Genomic DNA, 24,060 nt, shown 5'->3' with positions numbered 1-24,060 from the left:
CGTTAGCGTCGACGACACGGAAAAAAGGGAACTGACGTCATCACGCCGACGTGGGCCTTTTGAGGAGTCGGTGACGTCAGACGGAGTCGCGCGCAATGCCGTGCTCCTATGACGTCGTCCACGCCGGCGTGCTACAAAGAATTTTCCGAACGTTGCTGGCGCAAGGGGGATATTCACAAGGTGAGGAATCCACAAGGCAGATGTATCTATCAGAAAGATCTTGCAGTCCGCAGCCTTATGATCAGGATACAGGCAATATATACAGTCCTTATGCCTGTCCTCCACATATATGCTTTTCTTGCCACATGTGGAACATGACTTGAAAAGGGCCTTCTTGTCAGACATTTCAGAAGAAGAAACTCTAAACAATCCTGAAGAAAAAAGTTGAAGAAAATCTCTCAAAAGAGTAAAAAATGAGCAGAGCTCAAAGGAGACTCCCTAAGCACAACGTGCGGTAGAAAATCTGAGGCTCCGAGATTCCTTCAGGAGGGTTCGATGGGGTGAGGCTCCTCTGATTGACTGAGGCTTAGTTTTGGTCTCTCACAAAAAGAGGCGGATATGCTACAAAAGGGAATGAGGCCTAGGCCTTTTTCTTTCTCTTTTGTACCTACTGCTGTTATTTTCGTTACCGAGACTCCCATTCCGACGAAGGGGAATGATACAAGCTATGGGAATCTATGAAAGTTCCAATACTGGGGCAAGTTACAGTTCTGGGCCGTAAGACCTGGGATCTGGACTGTGAAACTGGACACCTGAAAGAACAGACCAGGCGCATGACGAGATGAAGTAGGCTGAATAGCAGGAGTCTGTTATAGAAATATTGAAGATCCAGTTGATCCTAGAAATCTTTTATAGTAGTCTGTAAACAAAGAGAGGCCCAAAACAAATACTGTGGAACCTGTATCAATGGCTCCTGATACAGAGCCTGATCGTCATAGGAACATTGTTTTGCAAAGATGTCCGTGTACCTTATTTTTTATGGCTCTGGTTGCCGATCTTAGAATGTATGAAAATGCTACTTACCAGTATGCATCTATTCTTGGCATGTAGAGCTGCAGATCACTACACTATGCATTAGATCGCCACCTGGTGTTGGGCTCGGATGATTGCATGTTGTAGTCTTGAAAGAAGTCCTTTGTAGTCACGAGATAGGTGACGCCTTCCTTGGACGATAGCGCGTATGGGCATCGGCTCCATCCTTAGATTGTTTTTCGCCATGATGGGAAATGGAGTTAGTAGAAGTAAGAAAAAAAAGTATGTCCATGCGTGTGCATCTAAGTAAGATAAAAACTGGAACAGATACAGTCCCGGGGAGGCGGGAGGGCGTGTAGTGATCTGCAGCTCTACATGCCAAGAACAGACGCATACTGGTAAGTAGCATTTTCCGTTCGAGGCTTATGAGCTGCAGATACTATTCAAGTCAAGTCAAATAATTTATATAGCGCGCTACATACCCAGAGGGTCTCAAGGCGCTTGAGGGAGGGTGGGAATTTACTTGTCGAATATCCAAGTTTTAAGTTGCTTTCTGAATGCTAGGTGGTTCGGAGTGAGGCGAAGGTGAGTGGGAAGTGAGTTCCAGGTTTTAGCTGCCAGGTAGGAGAAGGATCGTCCTCCCATGGTGGTTTTGTTGATGCGAGGTACAGCAGCAAGGGCTTGGTAGGAGGAGCGTAGCTGGCGGGAAGGGGTGTAGAAGGAAAGTCGTGTGTTGAGGCATTCGGGTCCAATTTCGTAGAGAGCTTTGTGTGCGTGGGTTAGGAGGCGGAATGTTATCCTCTATTGACGGGGAGCCAGTGGAGGTTTTTCAGGTGACTAGAAATGTGGTCTTTACGTGGGATGTCTAGTATGAGTCTGGCTGATGCTTTCTGGATGAGTTGGAGTTTTTTCTGAAGTTTTGCGGTGGTACCGGCGTATAGGGTGTTGCCTTCGTCAATGCGGCTCGTGACCAGTGCGTGGGTGACCGTTTTTCTAGTTTCGGTGGGGATCCAGCAAAATGTTTTTTTGAGCATGCGAAGAATGTTGAAGCAAGATGATGAAACGGCGTTGACTTGTCTGTTCATCGAGAGTGTGGAGTCTAGGATGACGCCCAGGTTCCATGCGTGGTCCGTCGGGATGGGTGCTTTTCCAAGGGCCTCTGGCCACCAAGAGTCATCCCAGGCGGAGGAGGAGGTACCTAAGATAAGGACTTCTGTTTTGTCTGAATTCAGTTTCAGACGGCTGTGCTTCATCCACTCGGCTACTTCTTTCATTCCTTCATGTAGGTTGGCTTTGGCGGTGTTCGGGTCTTTGGTGAGTGAGAGGATCAGTTGAGTGTCATCAGCGTAGGAGATGTTGAGGTTGTGTTGGCGTGCGATGGTCGCGAGGGGGCTCATGTATACATTGAAGAGGGTGGGGCTGAGTGAGGATCCTTGTGGCATGCCGCAAATGACTTCCGTGGCCTCTGACTTGAATGGTGGAAGGCGGACTCTGAGTTCTTCCGGTAAGGAACGAGGTGATCCATTCCAGTGCTTTTCCTTGTATTCCTATGTTTCTGAGGCATTGTAGGAGGGTGCTATGACAGACTGTGTCGAAGGCTGCGAGAGGTCAAGGAGGATGAGGGCGACTGTGTCTCCATTGTCCAGTAGAGTTCGAATGTCGTCTGTTGCTGCGATGAGTGCGGTCTCAGTGCTGTGTTTGGCTCGGAAGCCGGACTGTGAGGGGTCGAGGGATTTGTTTGTTTCGAGGGAGGCGGCGAGCTGGTTGTTGATAGCTTTCTCAATGACTTTGGCCGGGAATGGTAGGAGCGAGATGGGGCGGTAGTTTTCGAGTTTGGTGGGGTCAGCTGTGGGTTTTTTCAGGAGGGCGCTGAGTTCGGCTTGTTTCCAGCTTTCCGGGAAGGTGGCAGAGTTGAGGGAGCAGTTGATGACGTCTCGGAGGTGTGGTGCTATGATGGAGTCTGCTTTGTTGACGATATGGTGAGGGCATGGGTCTGTGGGGGATCCTGATTGAATGGAGTTTATCAGGCGGATGGTGTCCTCAGTGGAGATAGGGTTCCAGTCACTAAGGATGTTCAAGGGGGGCGAGGGTATGGCAGAAGGTTGGGAGGGTTGGTCTCCGGGTTGGTTGTCGAAGCTGTTGTGGATGTCTGCGATTTTGTTGTGGAAGAACGAAGCTAGGGAGTCGCAAAGGGTTTGAGAGGGAGTGATGTTGTTGGAGTTGGCTGAGGGGTTGGTAAATTCTTTGACGATGTTGAATAATTCCTTGCTGTTGTGGGCGTTGTTGTCTAGTCGTTCTTTAAGTGCCGCTTTCTTGGCAGTCCGGATCAGTTGGTGGTGTGTGCGGGTGGCGTTTTTGAAGGCGTCCTTGGTGCTGGTGTTTGGGTCTTTTTTCCAGGTCTTCTCAAGGGAGCGACAGAGTTTCTTGGATTTCTTAAGATCATCGTTGAACCAGGAAGCGTTTTTGCGGTCTGGTTTGATTTGACGTTTTTTCAAAGGTGCTAGGTTGTCGGCGCTGTTGGTTAGCCATTGAGTGAGGTTAATGGCTGCTTGGTTGGGGTTCGAAGAGTGGGCAGGGGGGTTTTGAAGAAGCGATGAGGAGATCTGGTCGATGGTGATTTTGTTCCAGTTTCTTCGCAGAGTAGGTTGAGGATGGTTGTGGGATGTGGTCTTTTTGTAGACAAAGTGAACGCAGCTGTGGTCCGTCCAATGGAGAGCTGTGGTGTGGCTGAAGGAGACATGTTTGCTTGAGGTGAAGATGGGGTCGAGTGTGTGACCTGCGTAGTGAGTGGGGGTGTTGACAAGTTGTTTGAGTCCAAGATTGTCTAGAAGGGTGGTGGTGTTCTTGTCGTTGCTCTTTTCCAGGTGAAAATTGAGGTCTCCCAATAGAATGTAGTCCTCGGAGGGGAGGGCGTGTGGGGTGATAAAGTCAGTGATGTCATCACTGAATTGTGCACGGGGTCCCGGTGCCCTGTAGAGGAGAGTGCATCTGAGTGTGGTCTTGGGGTCGGTATGGATCTGGAAGTGAAGGTGCTCAGCGAAACCGAGGTTGACGTCTGAGCTGGTTGAGATGCGGATGGAATTCTTATGGACAATGGCGATGCCTCCTCCTGTTTGCTTGGTGCGGTCCTTACGGATGATCTTGTAGCCTTCTGGGATGGCAATGGTGATGTCTGGGACTGAGGAGGCGTTCATCCATGTTTCTGTTAGGAAGGCGACGTCCGGTGAGATGGTGTCTAGTAAATTCCAAAGGTCGATGGCGTGTCTGTGGACCGAGCGGGTGTTGAGCAGGATTCATTTTAGGTGGTTGGTGTCAGATCTCTATTTGGTGTTCTGAATGTGGAGTTGGACTTGGTGCCGTCGTACTTGCAGGAGTTGCATGTGAAGGGTCCATGGGTGTGTCCAGAAGCGGCTTGGGCGCAGTTAGGGAGTCGGCCGGGATTTAGGGCTAAGAGGGTGGAGGCGTCATATGTAATGCGGGAGGGGTGGGTGGTGCGGGGGCCAGGGGGTCTGGCGCTGGGCGCGGGCTTGGCGCGGACGGGCTTACCTTTGGCGCACCTTCGGCGCGGCCGCAGCGCGTGGACGCTGCACGTTGGTGCATCTGACATAAGTGGAGAGGTACACTATGCATCGCTTGTGCAGTAGTGTCTCCCCTAGCGGTGGTCACCTGTATCTGTTGCAGTTGTTTGAAAAAGAGTTTTAAGAACAGCTTGGCCTACTGCAGCTTGCTGCTTGGCTTGCTCATCAACACAGTGTTTAGTGAAGGTGTGTGTTGTAGACCATGTTGCTGCCTTGCATACGTCTTTTAAGGGGATGTTCCATAAGAAAGCCATGGAGGCTCCTAGCGTGCATGTGGAGTGTGCTCTAGGAGGAACTCTTAATGTAAGTTTTGCTTTTTGATAGCATACTTGTATACATTTTACAATCCACCTTGCAAATCCACCCTTAGAGATGGGGTTGCCTTTATGAGGTGGAGAGAAAGATACAAATAATGATTTTGTTTTTCGAAAACATTTAGTCCTTTCTATATAGTAGAGAAGAGCTCTTTTAACATCTAGAGTCTGTAGAGCTCTTTCTGCCACAGAGTCAGGGTTTTGGAAAAACACCGGTAACTCTACAGATTGCTTTAAATGAAAAGGAGTAATGACTTTTGGAAAGAATTTAGGATTAGTTCTTAGAACCACTTTGTTACGATGTAGTTGTAAAAAAGTTTCTTGTATTGTGAAAGCCTGTATCTCACTTACTCTTCTAAGAGAGGTAATAGCAATAAGGAAAGCGGTTTTCCATGTGAGGAATTGCAGTTCACATTTGTGTACAGGTTCAAACGGGGGTCCCATGACCCTTTTAAGAACCACGTTGAGGTTCCACACTGGAGAAGGTGGTAACCTGGGTGGAATGATTTTTTTTTAATCCTTCCATAAATGCCTTAATTGCAGGTACTCTAAAAAGAGACAGATGTTGTCCGTTTTGTAAATATGACGCAATTGCTGCAAGGTGCAGGCGTATGGATGCCAAGTTACACCTTTGTAAATGTAGAATGTAGCAAATGATATTTTGGATAGAAGCATCCAGGGGATCAATTTGATTATTATTGCAGTAAATGGCAAATCGCTTCCATTTAGCAGCATAACAAGCTCTGGTAATAGGTCTCCTGGCATCTTTGATGATGTTCATACAGTCTGGTGGAAGGTTAAGATAACCAAACTCTAAGACTTCAGGAGCCAGATCACCAAATTCAGTTGATTTGGGTCTGGATGTCGGATGTCTCCATGGTTCTGTGTGAGCAGGGATGGAATCAGGAGTAGCTTTTGGTGTGGAACTAGGGAGAGTTCTAGTAGTGTGGTGAACCACAGTTGGCGTGCCCATGTGGAAGCTACCAGGATTAATTTGAGAGACTGTTGTCTGAGCTTGCGTACTACTAATGGAGTGGTGTGGCTCACTGGTTAGAGGCGGCAGACCCAGAAGCAGAGGTCGGCCCGGGACCAGGGTTCGATTCCCAACGCGGCAGGGTCTTGGGCCATGGTCAGCGGACTCAATAATTCTCGCCTCAGTGCCTACTCCAACCATGGGTCCCACTCAGCAACTCTGGGCAATAGCTTACTTAATCTCTAATAACTGCCCCATCAGCGCCAGGGATGCTCGTCTTCACCTTGGAGATGCCCAGGAGGGACCATCTCACAGGGAAAGCCAGGATGGTTTCCCCAGCGGTATACAGCGCCGGGTCACCCCTTTCCTGGGGCAGCTGGGCGCTTTACAAGTATACGAGATTTAACATTTAATGGTATTAGTGGTATGGGCGGAAATGCGCACGCAAATCTGCTTGACCAGTTCATCCATATCGCATTGCCCTTGGACAGCGGGTGTGGAAACCTGGCGGCGAAGGTTGGGCCTTTTGCGTTTTCGTCTGGATGACCCCACTTGTGAAAGAATCGTTGAAGAACCTGCGGATGTAGTTCCCATTTGTGAATTTGTTGTGTCGGCCGACTCAACAGATCTGCTATCTCATTGTGAACTCCTGGAAGGTGCTCTGCCAACAGATATAAGTTTTGTGGAATGGCCCATCTCCAAATGCTCTGTGCGAGTAGGGACAGTTGTAGAGAGTGCCCCCCCCCCCTTGTTTTTGTATGTGATACATGGCTGTCATGTTGTCTGTCCGGATCAAGACAGCTTTGTTCTGTACTTGTAAATGTTTTGAGTGCTAAGAAAATTGCTAGCAACTCTAGAAGGTTGCTATGGAACAATTTTTGTTGACTGTTCCATCGACTTTGAGTCGTATGGTGTAGGAGATGAGGGATCCTGTGAGGGATGCGTCTGCTGTGAGCACTAGTTGTGGAACAGGCTCTTGGAATGGCCCCCCCTTTGTCAAGTTTTTGGTGTTCCACCAGTGCAGAGAGCGATGTGTGCGGCTGTCTACCAACACCAGGTCTGTTAGTTGCCCTTGTGCCTGGTTCCATTGCTGTGCTAGACATTCCAGTAACGGGCGCATTTGCAGTCTTGCATATGGTACTATGAAGATGCAAGATGCCATCATGCCTATTATTCTCATGAACACTCTGGCTTGCAGAGATTGTTGCTGTTGAAAGATTGTGACCAAGGCTTGAATCATCTGTATCCTTGCTGGCCTGGGATACGCTAGAGCTGTAGACTTATTCATTGTAGCCCCTAGATGCTGATGTATGTGAGAGGGTTGGAGGTGCGACTTGGTGTAGTTGATTGTGAACCCTAAGTCGTGCAATGTTTGAATTGTCTGATGAGTGTGTTGGACACACTGATTGAATGACTTGGCGTTTATGAGCCAATCGTCTAGATAAGGGAAGACAAGTATTTGTTGTCTGCTGAGATGTGCTGCTACTACTGCTAGGCCCTTTGTGAATACTTGTGGTGCTGTTGTCACTTCGAATGGGACTACTTTGAACTGATAATGTTGTCCTTCCAGTACAAACTCTAGATACTTTGGGAGCAGGATGTATAGGAATGTGGAAGTAGGCGTCCTTTAGGTCTAGTGTCGTAAGGAAATCGCCTTGTTGCAGCAGTGGGAGCACTTGTTGTAAAGTGATCATATGAAAATGATCTGATTGTATGTAATGATTGAGGGGCCTGAGGTCGAGAATTGGTCTTAGTGTCCCGTCCTTCTTGGAAATTAGAAAGTACAGCGAGTAAACCCCTGTTCCTTGTTCTTGTAAAGGAACTATTTATATTGCGTCCTTTTGTAGAAGTGACAGTACTTATTGTTTGAACAGAGTAAGGTGTTCTGTAGACATTGGACGCTGCCTGGGTGGTATGTGTGGAGGGGTTGCTGTAAGTTCCAGGCAGTAGCCATACTGGATAATCTGTCTTACCCACTTGTCTGTTGTGATGGAGTTCCAGACAGGCACGAATTGTGTTAATCTGCTCCCCACAGGAGTGGAATGCTGTTGGGGGAGCAGAGGGAAGTCTCTGTCTTGTGGCAGAAGAGGTTCGATTACTGTTACCCCGACCTCTTCCCTTGTTGTTATTCCCTCTATATCCTCCTCTAAAATATCCCTTGTTAGAGGATGTTTGTGTGTTAGATTTGAAGGATGTGGTGTTGTCTACACCGGTTTGTTTGATATGAGCGACGAAAGGAACCTCTAGTTTGTGTGGACTGTAAAGCTCCGATAGATTTGGCAGTGTCTGTATCCTTCATTTTTTCTTTACATTTTTTTTATTTTCGGTTTACCTGGTACAATACATTACTTAAGATTTATTAAGGATTGATTAACCCTTTCGATGCTGATGACGAGCTCAGCTCGTCATCACCCACGGGTGTCGTGTGCTGATGACGAGCTGAGCTCGTCATATCTGCAGCAAAAGAGCAATTTGCAGCACAGCGCAAAAATCCCCGCAGCAGCCATGTGGTTAAGGATTGATATATCAGAATATACGATTCTCCGTTACTTAGCATAAGGTACCAAAACAGGATACATCTTCGATGATAAAATCATATGTATTAAGAAACATTTATCAGCATCAGATAATTCAAACATTGGGAAATCCAAAATATAAAATTCATAGTTGCTTAGTGTAAGGATCGAAGATAGCATAAACTTTAGAGGAGAAATTTATATATATATACATATACATGCACAGATATATTATTAACCAATCAAGGGGTTTGTCTCCACAAAGCGAGGGGAGCCCAGACAGAAAGGCCGCACTCCCTCACCTTTCTTTCCCTTCTTTTATAGATAGCAGTTTCGATGTTGTAAATGCCTAGCAACCTGGCCAGCCACATTTGAAAAGTAGGTGCAGTATTATCCTTCCATCCACCTGCCACTATGATCCGAAGGACTGCTACACATAAATACAAAGGCCTCCTTATACCATTCTAAATCAGGATGATTACCAAGACCAGATATCATGTGTAGGGGATAAATTTACCTGAACATCCAGCAGCCCCAGAAACTTCTCTATCTCTACATCTATTGCCCTAATTTTTTTTACATTGAGAGAACATATGAATTAGATCGGCGGGTCCCTCCTGGCATCTTGGACATTTGTCATCTTCCTTTAATCCCCAATTACAGAGCTTAGCCGGAGTAAAGTACAGATTAAAGAGTACTTTATAATGTTGTGCTCTTCATTTTCTCAAGTGCTGTGTCTACCTCTGGTCCAAACAATTGGTTTTGATTAAATGGTTTATTTAAAATGGTAGTTTGAACTTCTTGTTTAAACCCTGAAATGCGTAGCCACACATGTCTTCTAAGTACTACACTAGTATTTACAGCTCTAGATGCAGTATCTGCGACATCTAGGGCGCACTTGATTGAGGCATTAGAAATGAGTTTGCCTTCTTGTAAAAGATCATTGGCTTGTGTCTTATATTGGCCAGGTAGATAGTCTAGCAGTTTCTCTAGCTGATCATAATGAGCCCTATCATATCGGGAAAGGAGGGCTTGTGTATTTGCTATACGCCATATGTTGGTAGCTTGTGCGGCTATTCTTTTGCCCGAGGCATTTATGACCTTGGATTCTTTGTCAGGTGGGGGTGCCTCACCTGAAGTTTGTGAGTTTGCTCTCTTCCTAGCATTGGACACAACTAGTGAATCTTATGGTAGTTGCCCTTTAATGTAGGCTGGATCTGCAGGTGCAGGCCTATATTTTTTCTCAATTCTAGGGTTTAAAATCCTGGTACGTACAGGGTCTTTAAAAATTTCGGGAGCATGTTTGATGACCCCTTTAATCATAGGAAGAATTTGAACATCTCTGTGATTGCTCAAATGTATCTAATAGAAAACCTTCCTCTGCATCATCAGAATGCATAGTGACCCCATGGTAAATGGCAGTTCTGTTCAATAGGTGCCCAAATCCAATGTTATCTTCTGGGGGAGAAGGTTTTGATGGGTAGGACCGTGGGTCAGAAATATCTGGTATATCCTGTGGGTTTGGGTACTTCCAGACTGTAGAAACTAAAATGGGCGCGACACTGCTGGCCTCTCCACCGGATCGCCCCTCTGCATCCTGGTATTTGCAGTGCGAGTAGCACAAAGAACCGGAAAGTTCAAAGTAGATCACCTTGGTTGGTGCAAGTCTGTTCTAGAAAGTTCAATCATCTCTAGACCCGAGACATGGCCCGGGTTTCGGGATTTATATCCCTCATCAGTAGAGAAAGTTCAGGGGTGGTGAAGAAAGCCGCCGTAGAACCGTCAAGGGCTTCGTTGCCTGCCCGGCACGCAGGTGCGTCTCCAAAAGCTCGTCAGCTTAGGGGGCTCGCAAAAGCCCTTAAGTAGAAACCAAAATGGGCGCGACACTGCTGGCCTCTCCACCGGATCGCCCCTCTGCATCCTGGTATTTGCAGTGCGAGTAGCACAAAGAACCGGAAAGTTCAAAGTATATCACCTTGGTTGGTGCAAGTCTGTTCTAGAAAGTTCAATCATCTCTAGACCCGAGACATGGCCCGGGTTTCGGGATTTATATCCCTCATCAGTAGAGAAAGTTCAGGGGTGGTGAAGAAAGCCGCCGTAGAACCGTCAAGGGCTTCGTTGCCTGCCCGGCACGCAGGTGCGTCTCCAAAAGCTCATCCGCTTAGGGGGCTCGCAAAAGCCCTTAAGTAGAAACCAAAATGGGCGCGACACTGCTGGCCTCTCCACCGGATCGCCCCTCTGCATCCTGGTATTTGCAGTGCGAGTAGCACAAAGAACCGGAAAGTTCAAAGTATATCACCTTGGTTGGTGCAAGTCTGTTCTAGAAAGTTCAATCATCTCTAGACCCGAGACATGGCCCGGGTTTCGGGATTTATATCCCTCATCAGTAGAGAAAGTTCAGGGGTGGTGAAGAAAGCCGCCGTAGAACCGTCAAGGGCTTCGTTGCCTGCCCGGCACGCAGGTGCGTCTCCAAAAGCTCGTCAGCTTAGGGGGCTCGCAAAAGCCCTTAAGTAGAAACCAAAATGGGCGCGACACTGCTGGCCTCTCCACCGGATCGCCCCTCTGCATCCGGCAACCCCAGAAGATAAGAAGATGGCCTATTCCCTGCTGATGAGGGGTAAATACCCCGAAACACGTGTCCAGGGATGGCGAAGAAAGATACATCGCGGAATACAAAACTACACTGACCATAGTCCTTAGGGGCGATCCCACTGGTGAGTGAGTGGTGTGCGACCCCACCCCCTTTTGAAATGTTTAAGCTCCCTCGAGCTGTGGGCTGACGAGCCTGGGACCCCGCACCCGCGCGCCTGTGTGGTACTAGACCTGGCATTATTTGGCAGCCACCGGCAACCCCAGAAGATAAGAAGATGGCCTATTCCCTGCTGATGAGGGGTAAATACCCCGAAACACGTGTCCAGGGATGGCGAAGAAAGATACATCGCGGAATACAAAACTACACTGACCATAGTCCTTAGGGGCGATCCCGCTGGTGAGTGAGTGGTGTGCGACCCCACCCCCTTTTGAAATGTTTAAGCTCCCTCGAGCTGTGGGCTGACGAGCCTGGGACCCCGCACCCGCGCGCCTGTGTGGTACTAGACCTGGCAATATTTGGCAGCCACCGGCAACCCCAGAAGATAAGAAGATAGCCTATTCCCTGCTGATGAGGGGTAAATACCCCGAAACACGTGTCCAGGGATGGCGAAGAAAGATACATCGCGGAATACAAAACTACACTGACCATAGTCCTTAGGGGCGATCCCGCTGGTGAGTGAGTGGTGTGCGACCCCACCCCCTTTTGAAATGTTTAAGCTCCCTCGAGCTGTGGGCTGACGAGCCTGGGACCCCGCACCCGCGCGCCTGTGTGGTACTAGACCTGGCAATATTTGGCAGCCACCGGCAACCCCAGAAGATAAGAAGATGGCCTATTCCCTGCTGATGAGGGGTAAATACCCCGAAACACGTGTCCAGGGATGGCGAAGAAAGATACATCGCGGAATACAAAACTACACTGACCATAGTCCTTAGGGGCGATCCCGCTGGTGAGTGAGTGGTGTGCGACCCCACCCCCTTTTGAAATGTTTAAGCGCCCTCGAGCTGTGGGCTGACGAGCCTGGGACCCCGCACCCGCGCGCCTTGTGGTACTAGACCTGGCAATATTTGGCAGCCACCGGCAACCCCAGAAGATAAGAAGATGGCCTATTCCCTGCTGATGAGGGGTAAATACCCCGAAACACGTGTCCAGGGATGGCGAAGAAAGATACATCGCGGAATACAAAACTACACTGACCATAGTCCTTAGGGGCGATCCCGCTGGTGAGTGAGTGGTGTGCGACCCCACCCCCTTTTGTAATGTTTAAGCTCCCTCGAGCTGTGGGCTGACGAGCCTGGGACCCCGCACCCGCGCGCCTGTGTGGTACTAGACCTGGCAATATTTGGCAGCCACCGGCAACCCCAGAAGATAAGAAGATGGCCTATTCCCTGCTGATGAGGGGTAAATACCCCGAAACACGTGTCCAGGGATGGCGAAGAAAGATACATCGCGGAATACAAAACTACACTGACCATAGTCCTTAGGGCCGATCCCGCTGGTGAGTGAGTGGTGTGCGACCCCACCCCCTTTTGAAATGTTTAAGCTCCCTCGAGCTGTGGGCTGACGAGCCTGGGACCCCGCACCCGCGCGCCTGTGTGGTACTAGACCTGGCAATATTTGGCAGCCACCGGCAACCCCAGAAGATATGGCCTATTCCCTGCTGATGAGGGGTAAATACCCCGAAACACGTGTCCAGGGATGGCGAAGAAAGATACATCGCGGAATACTAAACTACACTGACCATAGTCCTTAGGGGCGATCCCGCTGGTGAGTGAGTGGTGTGCGACCCCACCCCCTTTTGAAATGTTTAAGCTCCCTCGAGCTGTGGGCTGACGAGCCTGGGACCCCGCAACCCGCGCACATGTGTGGTACTAGACCTGGCAATATTTGGCAGCCACCGGCAACCCCAGAAGATAAGAAGATGGCCTATTCCCTGCTGATGAGGGGTAAATACCCCGAAACACGTGTCCAGGGATGGCGAAGAAAGATACATCGCGGAATACCAAACTACACTGACCATAGTCCTTAGGGGCGATCCCGCTGGTGAGTGAGTGGTGTGCGACCCCACCCCCTTTTAAAACTTCCAGACTGTGTCATCTGTAGGGTATGGGAAAGGCTCATCTGTGTCCATCCCTCCTCCTGAACTATACTCATCATCATTTTGAGGTGAGTGTGGTGATAAAAGAGGAACAAGTGAAGGAGACATCTGTGGTGAATTGTTAAGAGGAGCAGGAGATGAAGGAGAAGTGAGTATAGGTGAAGAAGGGTGCATAGGGGATGTGGCAGAGTCTTTCTTGGCAGGAACCACAGGAGTGGATGTTTCATCTGCCTTCCTCTTATGTGGTGTGGTAGACACCTGACCTGTCTTTGGGTCAATGTAGATCTTCCTTTGCAGAGGATCTGGCTGGAAAAGTTCTTCTGCTTGAGAAACCTTGGCCGGCGCCGTTTTTGTGTGTACCGGGCGAGGTTGCTGCTTGTCCTTTGGCGTAGTTTTCAGCACCGAGGGTGTTGTATTTGTTGTAGTAGTATGTTGAGAGGCTTTAGACGCGTCGTAATCAGGCTTTGGACGCGTCGTAATCAGGCTTTGTCGGTTTCGGCACCGAAGACAATGTTTTCCGAGTGGAAGCTGGTCTCGTCTGCTTCGAGGCGTCGGACACTGGCTTCGTACCCTTGTCTTTACAAGTTGATGGTTTCGGAGCCGAGACTTCTTTCGGTTTCGGTGCAGAGGGAGCTGGTGGGATCGGCACGTGCGGCTTGCTCGGTACCGGAAGGCTTAGTTACTTTCTTCGGAGCCGGGCTCAATGGCGGGGCTGTCGAAGTGGTTTTTCGGTCGCGACTGGGCCTCGGAGGCGGAGTGTTGACCTTTGCCTTCGATCTTGGTGCTGTGTGTGGTCCAGGGGCAGTAGTACTCACACGCTGACCCGATGGTATGGAGTCATCTGAGTCATCTGCCTCTGATACGATTTGGCGATCAGAATCTTCTTCGGGAACGAGCAGAACCTCCTCGTCGAAGATATCCACCGGTTCCGGAGCTTATCTCTGCATGTCGTGTCGACGGGCCCTCCGATCTCTGATGGGTTTCTTGCATCGAAAGGACGCGCAGGCAGTACAGCTGGATTCGTAGTGTTCTAGCGACAAGCACAGGTTGCAGAGCTCGTGGTGGTCACTGCGTGGAAACTTAGCTCCAGACACGGGGCATTTCTTGAATGGTGTCCTTTCCATGAGGTGTAGGCTTCACGGTGTGGATAGGCCCAACGGCCCGCGTCGACGACCGGAATCGAGCTGATTGAGTCGAAACTATGCTAGTCGGTATTGAAAATAGTTTGATGAGTTTTGGGCGCTTCAAAGTGCTTGAAAAGTCTATTTCTAGCCGGACAGGAAAAGTTTCATACGAACCCAGTGGCGGAAAAAAATAATCTACGGATGGAGCCGATGCCCATGCGCACTATCGTCCAAGGGAGGAGTCACCCATCTCGTGACTACAAAAGACTTCTTCCAAGACGACAACAACATGCAATCATCCGAGCCAAACACCGGGTGGCGATCTAATGCATAGTGTAGTATATGCAGCTCATATGCCTCGAACATTATCATTCCAAATAATCATTCTCCTGGCATTTGACATTTAGATGGAGTGCTTCCCGACTGTTTGTAGTTTGGTTCTTCTCCAAGTATGAATTGGTTAACAAGGGCACTATTCTGACCTTCGATAAGCTATGCATTTCCTTCACACTGCTCATTGTTTACTGTGGGACTCTTACTTCAACAGGGAAGATTCCAGCATGTGAATCTATGAAAGATTCGACACTGGAGTATAATGAATGTTTTACAGAGAGACCTGGTTGTATCCTTTAGAAGTTGCTTTATACCATTTTCACAACCACTCACAAAGCTCACACACTGGTAAACATTAAAAAGAAAAAGTACAAAACAGCAGCTTAACTTGATGCATTTCTATTCCATAACAGAAAAACATTGAAAAAACTATTTAACAAGTGGAAATTATTCAGTTAATTAAATAGACTTTTACCATTGACAAATCAATACATTCCTATATACAGAACATTAGGGTTATACTTCATGTACAAACCCCAAATGTAAAATTAGGAACCTGCCTATTTACATTTTTATTGAACTACTGAAAAACAAAAAAAGCTTATTACTGGTTTAGTATCTGTACAAAATCGATCTCACAAAACTCCCATCGCCACTGGTTCCACATCTCTCCAGCAAAAAAGTACAAAAAATGTTTGCAATATATCAAAAGATATTCTTTGTTTCATTATTACAGCATATCATTTCAGAATAAACAGCTTAAATGTACATACTTAAAAATGCCTCACGAGGTATTTTGTTTTGTACAGTCTGAAGAGCATTTTGGTGTAGCGGGACACATTTATTACATTTTCTGATGTGTACATACTTTGTAAACAGTCTAATATACACTGGTTCAGAAGATAAAGTTCCACAGTACTTTAAAAAAAAAAATGAGGTAAAGTCCAAGTTCATATATTCTGCCTTCTGTAAGAAAAAGCTGCCAATCAAAGTTCCATTTTACAGTACTGGAAACCGACTTCTTGTCCTTATGGCTTGCCAAGGTTTGATTCATTTGCTTTTAGTATTGCAACAGCATCTTTGGCAGCATGATATATAACATTCTTCACCTATGGAGAAAATACAAAAATACAAAATGATGCAAGGTTTAGCAATCTAATTTGTACCAGTCATAAAACTGATTCAGTGCGCTTCCACTTTAGGCAATTATTACTTAGGGTGGGGGGCCGACAAATGTGCAAAACTACATACTGAAAATTCACGTAAAACAAACGCAGAACAATGGACTTACAACCCTATAATGCTAGCATGGATGTTAATTGTTTTTCTGCTTCTCTACAGGTGTATGTTTGGAGACTACTGATATATTCAGGATGTATGCCCTAAAGTGGTCATTTAGCAGTTTACAGACCTCAAGGATGGTTAGGACTTTGGCAAAGATGTACTTCATGCATAAGCTCACCGTATATGCTTTTAAGCATAGTCACTAACATTTCAACTTGATAGGAAGGGTTACCTGCAATTTATCCTCATGGTTTGTGTGTGTATGAGATAGGTATCTGAATTCCTGAGTAAGCCAGAAGCAGTGCTTAACATGCTCAGGAGAAACAAAATCTTCAGCTACTTTTATACAGCTGTACAAGTTATGTACCTGTCAAAACAAAGACATTGTAAATTAGTATGCATGGGATACCGACCACATAAAATGTACAGAATTGAAAATGGAATAAACTACTTTACAGCCTTACTTGGTGTGGGGCACCTGCTGGTATGAAAACAGCATCTCCTAAAAACTGCACAATCGCCCAGCCTTGTACACCATACTCCTGGTAAAGCCGTTTCCTTAATGGCCGGTCCATATACCAACTCTGATCATGGATTGGATCATGATCCACAGGGTTTTCTTGGCCTTGTTCATCAGATATCTAAAATAAAAACAGGTTTTTATCTGCACAAGCAGGTTACCAAATTTGGAGCTCTAGATTGTGCGATTATCTCAAAATCAAAAACATAACTAGGATGTTGAATCAGTTGAAACAATAAAAATATTCTGAATTTCAGTAATTAAAACCGCCTACAATATATTGAATTGTTTTCCTGACCTATCTCCATGCAGGACCCCTGCAATCACACAGATCTGTAAAAGTCCTCTGTGTTCCTTCACCTTAGAAGAAATTATTTCATCTGTAGCTCTAGTTCTCCAGCGCTGATATCTTTCATAGATTCATATGCTTGAAAAATTCCCTATGTCTGGTAATCAAAGTCAATCTTCAATCAAGCCAACCCAACCCTACGAGGTCAACCACAAGGACACTACAGCCACAACCTTAGCAAGGGCATCAATTTTAACACAAACAGAACTAAAGCGATGAGGAGCATAGGGTGTGTACCAAGGACTAAAGTCGTTTAAACTATCTACTTGCCTGAATAAACAAGTTATACATTTTTTTCAGAAAACAATGTATTCTAATTTAGCATGAAGTTGAGGAGGAAGACAGTTTCAGTGGTTTGGCGCGATATCAGAAGCAGGACCTACTTTTTATTTTATTGTTTGGAGTTTTATATAGCACAAACGCAGGCCAAAGGTATCAGGGCGCATTACATGAGCACCAGTTATGTTACAGACAGATACATTCATTTTATTAGGCACAGGGAGATTAAGGGATTTGCCCAGAATCCTAGGCCGTGGAGCGTCCCTGCTGAGAATCAAACCCAGTTCTCCAGCTTCGAGGTCAACCGCTCTAGCCGTTAGACCACATCTTACTTGTTCTTGCTTGGCTATAACTAGATGTCCTTAGACATTTTGCTGAAATAGAGCATAAAACACAAAAAGAATTGTAGCACTTTACCAATTAAGCCCTTAAAAGTTAGACAGCAGCACTTGAACTGACCTCTGCTTTACTTTGGGCCAGTGTAGCAGATTCAATAAGGGTGTCCCATTTTGATGTTTTGTGGGCTAAAATAAGTTACACACCATTTCTTTGTTTTATTTCTTCAACTTGTGAAGAACCCTATGTAGGAAGCTTGATCTGTGTATACTATATCAAAATGAGGTATAGTGTGCACAGAGTCCAATGGAACCCCAAAGGTAGGCAGACGTAAAAGTAGATAGCACTTCACTCTCTATTTGTGGTAGTGTCGGCGAGCAGTAAGGCTTTATCAGAGGGTAGTGTTAAGCATTTGTTGAACACATTTAGGCCGCAAAGCACAAGTTACTTACCTTCGGTAACGATAGATCTGTAAGAAACAGTAGTTAGTATTAGATTCCTTACCTTAGAATATCCCCAGGCGTCAGACTTGATCCAGAAACATTTGCGTAGCAGTACCCTTGCGCGTCGGTATGCGTCGTCTGCGGCTCAGCGTCCGTCGTCGGTGTCATTGGCGCCGGGATGTCGTCGCCCTCGCGCGCTGATTTCAGTTCTTATACATAGCTTTTCTGCGCCAGAAACGCAGAGCCATGATAAAAACCAACACTGGTGCCATGAAACTAGGGCCCTGAAAGGGGATGACCTTAACTCTAGATATCGGTTCGCAGAACGGGGAGGATGGGTAGGGCGGTAAGGAATCTAATACTAACTACTGTTTCTTACAGATATATCGTCATCAACGTGGAGATTTAGGTCTCCTAAGACCGTGAAGTTAGGGGATGGGCAGGCAAGAGAGGAGATAGTTTCCACTAGGTATTTGCAAAAAAGACCTTGCTGCTCTGGGGGGCGATAGAAGAGGATACCCGAGAGGGTTTTTAAGGGGGATAGGTGGATGGAGAAGCTGATATTTTTGCAATCCTGAATTGGACTGACCTTAAAATGGCAGGACCGGTTATTTCTGAAAATAATTGCGATTCCACCCCCTATCCCGGAGGGTCTGTCCTGGTGTTTAATTAGGTACCCGGGGGGTAGTGCTTGAACTATGTCAGGGTCTGATGTGGAATTGATCCATGTTTCAGAAAGAAAGAGTACCTCAAGTTCAGATTCCAGCAGAAGCAGATTGCTTTCTGCACTGTGTTTCGGGAGAGACCTACAGTTGAGTAAGGCCATCTTAATCCATCGTGTTTTCGGGGGGATTTGTGGCGTCAGTCTGTATGGGCAATTAGAGCAACAAGATTGTCGTTCCTCTACACGCCTTGAACTAACGGATGTAACTTGTAATTGATGTGCCTTCTGTAACAATGTGCAACTTGTAACCTAACTCTCCTCATGTAAGGCACTTGGGTACCTCCGGGTCTAGCCAGCGCTACATAAAAGTAAATATATAAATAAGAAGATTTAAGGTAGGTCTAGGTAAAGATAATTGGTGTAGTCTAATCTAAAGAACAAGTTACTTACCTTCGGTAACGCTTTTTCTGGTAGATACGGTATCTGCCTGTGGATTCCTCCACGTGTGAATATCCCCCTTGCGTCAGCAACATTCGGAAATTCTTTTTGTAGCTTTGCGCCGACGTGGACGACGTCATAGAGGCACGGCATTGCGCGCGACTCCGCTGACGTCACTGACACCATAACAGGCCCGCGCCGGCGTGATGACATCAGTTCCGCCCTTTTTTCCGTGCCTTTGAGGCACACAGACGGACCAATGACATATATACACAGTATACAAATGTCAAGATAACACACACACACAGTGTAAAGCAAATGCAGGAAAGCAATTGAAAGAAAACATTTCCTTGACAATAAAAAACACATACATTAAATTACAATAACTCGGGTATAGAAGAGTGGACAACGGGGAGGCGGGTGGGTCAGTGAGGAATCCACAGGCAGATACTGTATCTACCAGAAAAAGTGTTACAGAAGGTAAGTAACTTGTTCTTCTGATAGATACATCTGCCAGTGGATTCCTCACCTTGTGAATAGAGTCCCACAGCAGTCCCCACTCCTGGAGGAGGGTGTCCACTCTCCTATACCAGAAAATCCTGGAGGACAGAGCGCGCAAAGTGACCGTCCCTCCTCACATCAGCATCCAAGCAGTAATGCTTCGCAAAAGTGGGGATGGAGGCCCAAATAGCCGCCCTACAAATGTCCTCAACAGGTACACCTCTAGACAAAGCAGATGTTGATGACTTTGCTCTAGTAGAGTGAGCTCTTATACCCTCTGGAGGGTCCTTACCCGCCAAGGAGTAGCAGATTTTGATGCATAGAATAATCCATCTTGAAAGAGTGCGCTTGTGCACCGCTCTTCCCTTCTCTTCTTGCTGCCAACAAATCCAACAAAGAGCTGGTCATCCACACGATAGTCTTTAGTCCTATCGAGGTAAAAGCTCACCGCCCTCTTAGGGTCCAGACGGTGTAGTCTCTCCTCCTCCTTGGAAGGGTGAGGGAAAGTATAAAAAGGTAGGAAGGGTAATAGACTGTCCTAGATGGAAGGGAGTTACCACCTTAGGCAGAAAAGCAGCCCTGGTCCTAAGAACCATTTGTTCAGCATGAATGGTCAAGAATAGGGGCTTTGAACTAAGAGATTAAAGCTCACTTACCCTCCTTGCCGAGGTAATTGCGACCAGGAAGACAGTCTTAAAAGACAAAAGTCTCATGGGACGTGCAAGGGTTCAAAGGGAGAACCCATCAAGTGGGTTAAGACAAGATTTAAGTCCCATTGAGGCACAATAAAGGAAGTAGGAGGGAATTTATTAGTGAGACACTTCAGAAACCTTAAAACCACATGAGATTTGAATAGAGAGGGCTGTTCCGGAAAACAGAGAAATGCAGACAATGCCGAAAGATAACCCTTGACTGTAGCCACAGCAAAACCTTGCTGCGCCAAAGAAAGAGCAAACTGTAGTATATCAGACAAACAAGCCTTCAAAGGGTCAACGGATTTCTCTCCACACCAAGAGACAAATTTAGACAATCTGTACGAATGGATAGATTTATTGGAGTCATGCCTGGCCGAAAGAATGACATCCACCACATCGTGTGGGAGAGAAAAGGAATTCAGGTTGCCCCGTTCAATCTCCAGGCATGAAGGTGTAAGGTCTGGAGGTGGGGGTGCAGAACCTGCCCCTCCATCTGAGAGAGGAGATCTGATGGTCCTGAACCCAAGACCAGAGACGCAGAGCCTCTCTGCAGAGACACTGCGACCCTACTCCTCCCTGCTAGTTGACATACCACATCGCGGTGGTGTTGTCCGTCAGGACTTGATCCGACCGACCGCGAAGGGAAGGGAAGGGAGCAAGGCCTTGAGTGCCAAACTTATCGCCCGCAGTTCAAGAAGGTTGATGTGAAGCAACCTTTCCTCTAGAGACCAAAGACCCTTGACCTCCAGATCCCCCAGATGAGCACCCCACCCTAGATTGGGTGCATCAGTTATCACTGTGGCCACCGATAGAGGCAGTTGAGAAGGCTTTCCTTGAGACAGGTTGCCTTCCACTCCCCACCAAGCCAGATCCGCTGCAGTTTCTCTGGAGATCCACAGACTCCCTGAGATCTCCGTTGTGCTGATACCACTGCCTGTGGAGGCACCACTGGAGCGCCCTCATGTGCCAGCGTGCATGGTTGACCAACAGAATGCAGGAAGCAATCAGACCGAGCAGGCGAAGGACCTTCAGGACTGGAACGACCGCTCCATTGTGAAATAAAGGAATCATGTCGCGAATCCTTTGAGGTGGAGGGAATGCACGACACACAGTTGTGTCCAGTACCGCACCTATGAACAGGTTGCGCTGGGAGGGCACCAGGTGAGATTTGGGTACATTTATCGAAAAACCCAACCTGTGTAACAACCGAATTGTTTCTTGCAAATGATGGAGCACTATCTCTGGGGATTCGGCTTTGATCAGCCAATCGTCCAGTTACGGGAATACCGGTATCCTCGATCTTCTGAGATGTGCCGCCACCACAGCCATCACCTTGGTGAAAACTCAAGGCGCAGTAGTAAGACCAAATGGTAGGACCACAAACTGGTAATGCTGTGGACCCACCGTAAAACGGAGATACTTCCTGTGCGACTGCAGGATAGGGATGTGAAAATCTGCATCCTGCAAGTCTATTGACACCATCCAGTCTTCTTTCATCAGCGCCTGAAGAACCTGTGCAAGGGTGAGCATCTTGAACTTCTCCTGTTTCAGGTAAAGGTTCAAGATCCAGGATTGGACGAAGTCTGCCATCCTTCTTGGGTATCAGAAAATACCAGGAGTAGCATCCCTGACCCCTTTCCTGCTCTGGAACCAACTCTATCGCACCCTTTCTTAACAGTGTCTGGACTTCCTCCTGCAGGAGTAACAGGTGTTCCTCCGTGCAAAAACCTTGGCAAGGAGGGTAATTTGGAGGGAATTCCCGAAAGGGAAGAGCATACCCATTTTCTACGAGATTGAGAACCCAAAGATCTGATGTAACCGATTTCCAATCTCGTAGAAAATAGGTAAGCCGACCCCCTACAGGACCCGCATGATCCTGAATGGCAGATCTAGGGCTGCTTTTCTGTGGCTGGGGGGGTTGGAAAAGGTGGAGGAGGAGGCCTGACGTCCTTGAGGATGAGCTCTTTGCTTACCCCTGTAAGACCTGTACAGGGGGTTTTGCTGCTGCTGCTGACCTGCCGGTAGGGGCGAAAGGAAGAACGTCCAAACCCTCTATACATTTTGGTAGATGAACCCCTGGTCTGCAGCCCCAAAGATTTGGCAGTAGCCCTACTGTCAGGGGCGGCCTTAGGCATGTGCAAGCTGTGCACCTGCACAGGGCCACCAAACCCCAGGGGCCACCACGCCAATATATATCCTTTAATATATTAATCCTCTGAGGATGGATACATATTTGCGTGGTGGCCCCTGGCAGGGATTTTGCGCCTCAGGCTCGGTTCCACTTCGAAACACCCTGACCCCCCACTCTTTACTGGCCTCCGCGCTTCGCCACGTCCGGACCCCCACTTCCAGGGCCTCCTACCTACGCTCCCTGCCCAGGGCCACCATGAGCCTAGAGCCGTCCCTGCTATTGTCCTTAAATCTCTTAGGCTGTGTCAGCTTTTTTTCCAAAAAGTCCAATACCATCAAAAGGCAGATCCAATAATGCGGCCTGAACGTCCGCTGAAAAGTCCAATGACTTCAGCCAGGCAGATCTCCTAGAGGCAACAGCCGTTCCCATGATGCGAGCAACCGAATCAGCAGTGTCCAGTCCACTCTGGATCACCTGGCGTGCAGCCGCTTGTGCATCAGTCAACACTTCCTCAAAATCCTTCCTGTTGTCATCAGGAATTTAGGAGCCAACAGACGCAGCGAATCCATAAGGGCATGAATGTATCTCCCAATAAGGCAAGTGGCATTGGTTGACTTTAAACCCATACTTGCTGAAGAAAAGGACTTCTTAGCAGTCTGGTCCTGTTTCTTGGCACCCTTATCCCCAGGCACTTGAGGAAATGCGCCCACAGTCTTTTTAGAACAGGCTGCCTGAATAACAAGACTTTCAGGTGAAGGATGTGAAGTTAAAAATTCAGGGTCCCCAGGTGCAACTCTATACCTCCTTACAACACTTTTAGACACTGCAGGAGCTGTTAGAGGCTTGTTCCAAACCTCCAAAATAGGCTCAGTTAAAGCCTCATTAAAAAGGGAGCAACGGCTCAATTACAGAACTTGGGGAATGGAGAACCTCAGTCAGAAGATTAGATTTAAATTCGACCGTAGGCAAGGTTAAATTCAAAAGTTCTGCAGCCTTCCTCATAACCATGTGGTATGGCTTAACATCCTTTGAAGGGGTATCAGATACAGATGGCAGCTCCCACTCAGGAGAAAGCTCCAGACCACTAGCCTCTGCTAGATCTTCAAAACAATCTTGAAGCTCACCTTCCTCCATCTCAGCCTCAGCCTCTCTATATCTTTGTTCTTCCAAGAGGCGCTGAGCATCCCTCCTAGATCTCTCCTTTAACAGCCGCGCCGTCGGATCCATGAACGACTCCGATGGAGCCGGGATCGACTACGAAGGCCCAGGGCTCTGTTCACGAGGTCGACTCGGAGCAGGCGACGTCTGTATCGGCGTTGACGACCTAGGCGGAGCGGAGTACTGCCAAGGCGGCGTCGGAGCCGGCATGAAAGGCATAAAGGGAGCTGGAGCATAGGAGTGGGGAACTCCTAAATTAAAAGCCAGAGGACCCATAGGACCCGTAGGTGCACCAGAGGGGTACCATGCTCTGGAAAAGACACAGCATAGCATTTAAAAATGCCGAAGGGTCTTGACCTGGGGCCGGGAAAGGAGGGTGAGAACCCTCAGACTGACCCTTTACAGGCTCAGGATTCGCCTCCTCTTCCACAGGTACTGAACCCTCATCCAAAGGGACCTCTTCATCCTCTCGAGCTGGGGACGGTACCGGAGATGGATTCGGAACCCCGAGTCGGTGAATGAGCTTGCGACTCCAAAGGCAAAGCCTCACCTTCTGGATCCAAGACTTCCGGTGATGGAGACACAAAATCCTTCCCATGCTTCCTCTTAGGCGACTTCGGTAAGGATTCGGACTCGAGACCGGAGTGATGTCGAGACCCATGCCTTCGTTTCTTATGTTTTTTCTTAGACTTCGAAGCATGATCAGATGAAGACTTCGAAGGAGACACGGTACGGGATCTTGACCGCGATCTCGACCTAGACTT

General features: G+C 47.6%; 1 protein-coding gene across 1 annotated transcript in view; it reads right to left on the bottom strand.

Moving 5' to 3' along the window:
* Window positions 1-14,881: 14,881 nt before the first annotated feature.
* Window positions 14,882-24,060, bottom strand: part of KDM3A (lysine demethylase 3A) — a 335,469-nt gene continuing 326,290 nt past the window's right edge. The window contains exons 24-26 of the mRNA XM_086964259.1: window positions 16,247-16,423; window positions 16,015-16,149; window positions 14,882-15,607 (exon numbers count right to left, since the gene is read on the bottom strand). Coding sequence (XP_086820385.1) covers window positions 15,527-15,607; window positions 16,015-16,149; window positions 16,247-16,423 — 393 coding nt within the window. The 3' untranslated portion in view covers window positions 14,882-15,526. The remainder of the gene's footprint in view (window positions 15,608-16,014; window positions 16,150-16,246; window positions 16,424-24,060) is intronic.

The sequence above is a fragment of the Lissotriton vulgaris genome, chromosome 3_2, assembly GCF_964263255.1.
Source record: "Lissotriton vulgaris chromosome 3_2, aLisVul1.2, whole genome shotgun sequence".
In the NCBI taxonomy this organism is placed as follows: domain Eukaryota; kingdom Metazoa; phylum Chordata; class Amphibia; order Caudata; family Salamandridae; genus Lissotriton; species Lissotriton vulgaris.
The sequence above is the reverse complement of the archived record's forward strand: the minus strand, read 5'-3'. Positions and strand labels throughout refer to the sequence as shown.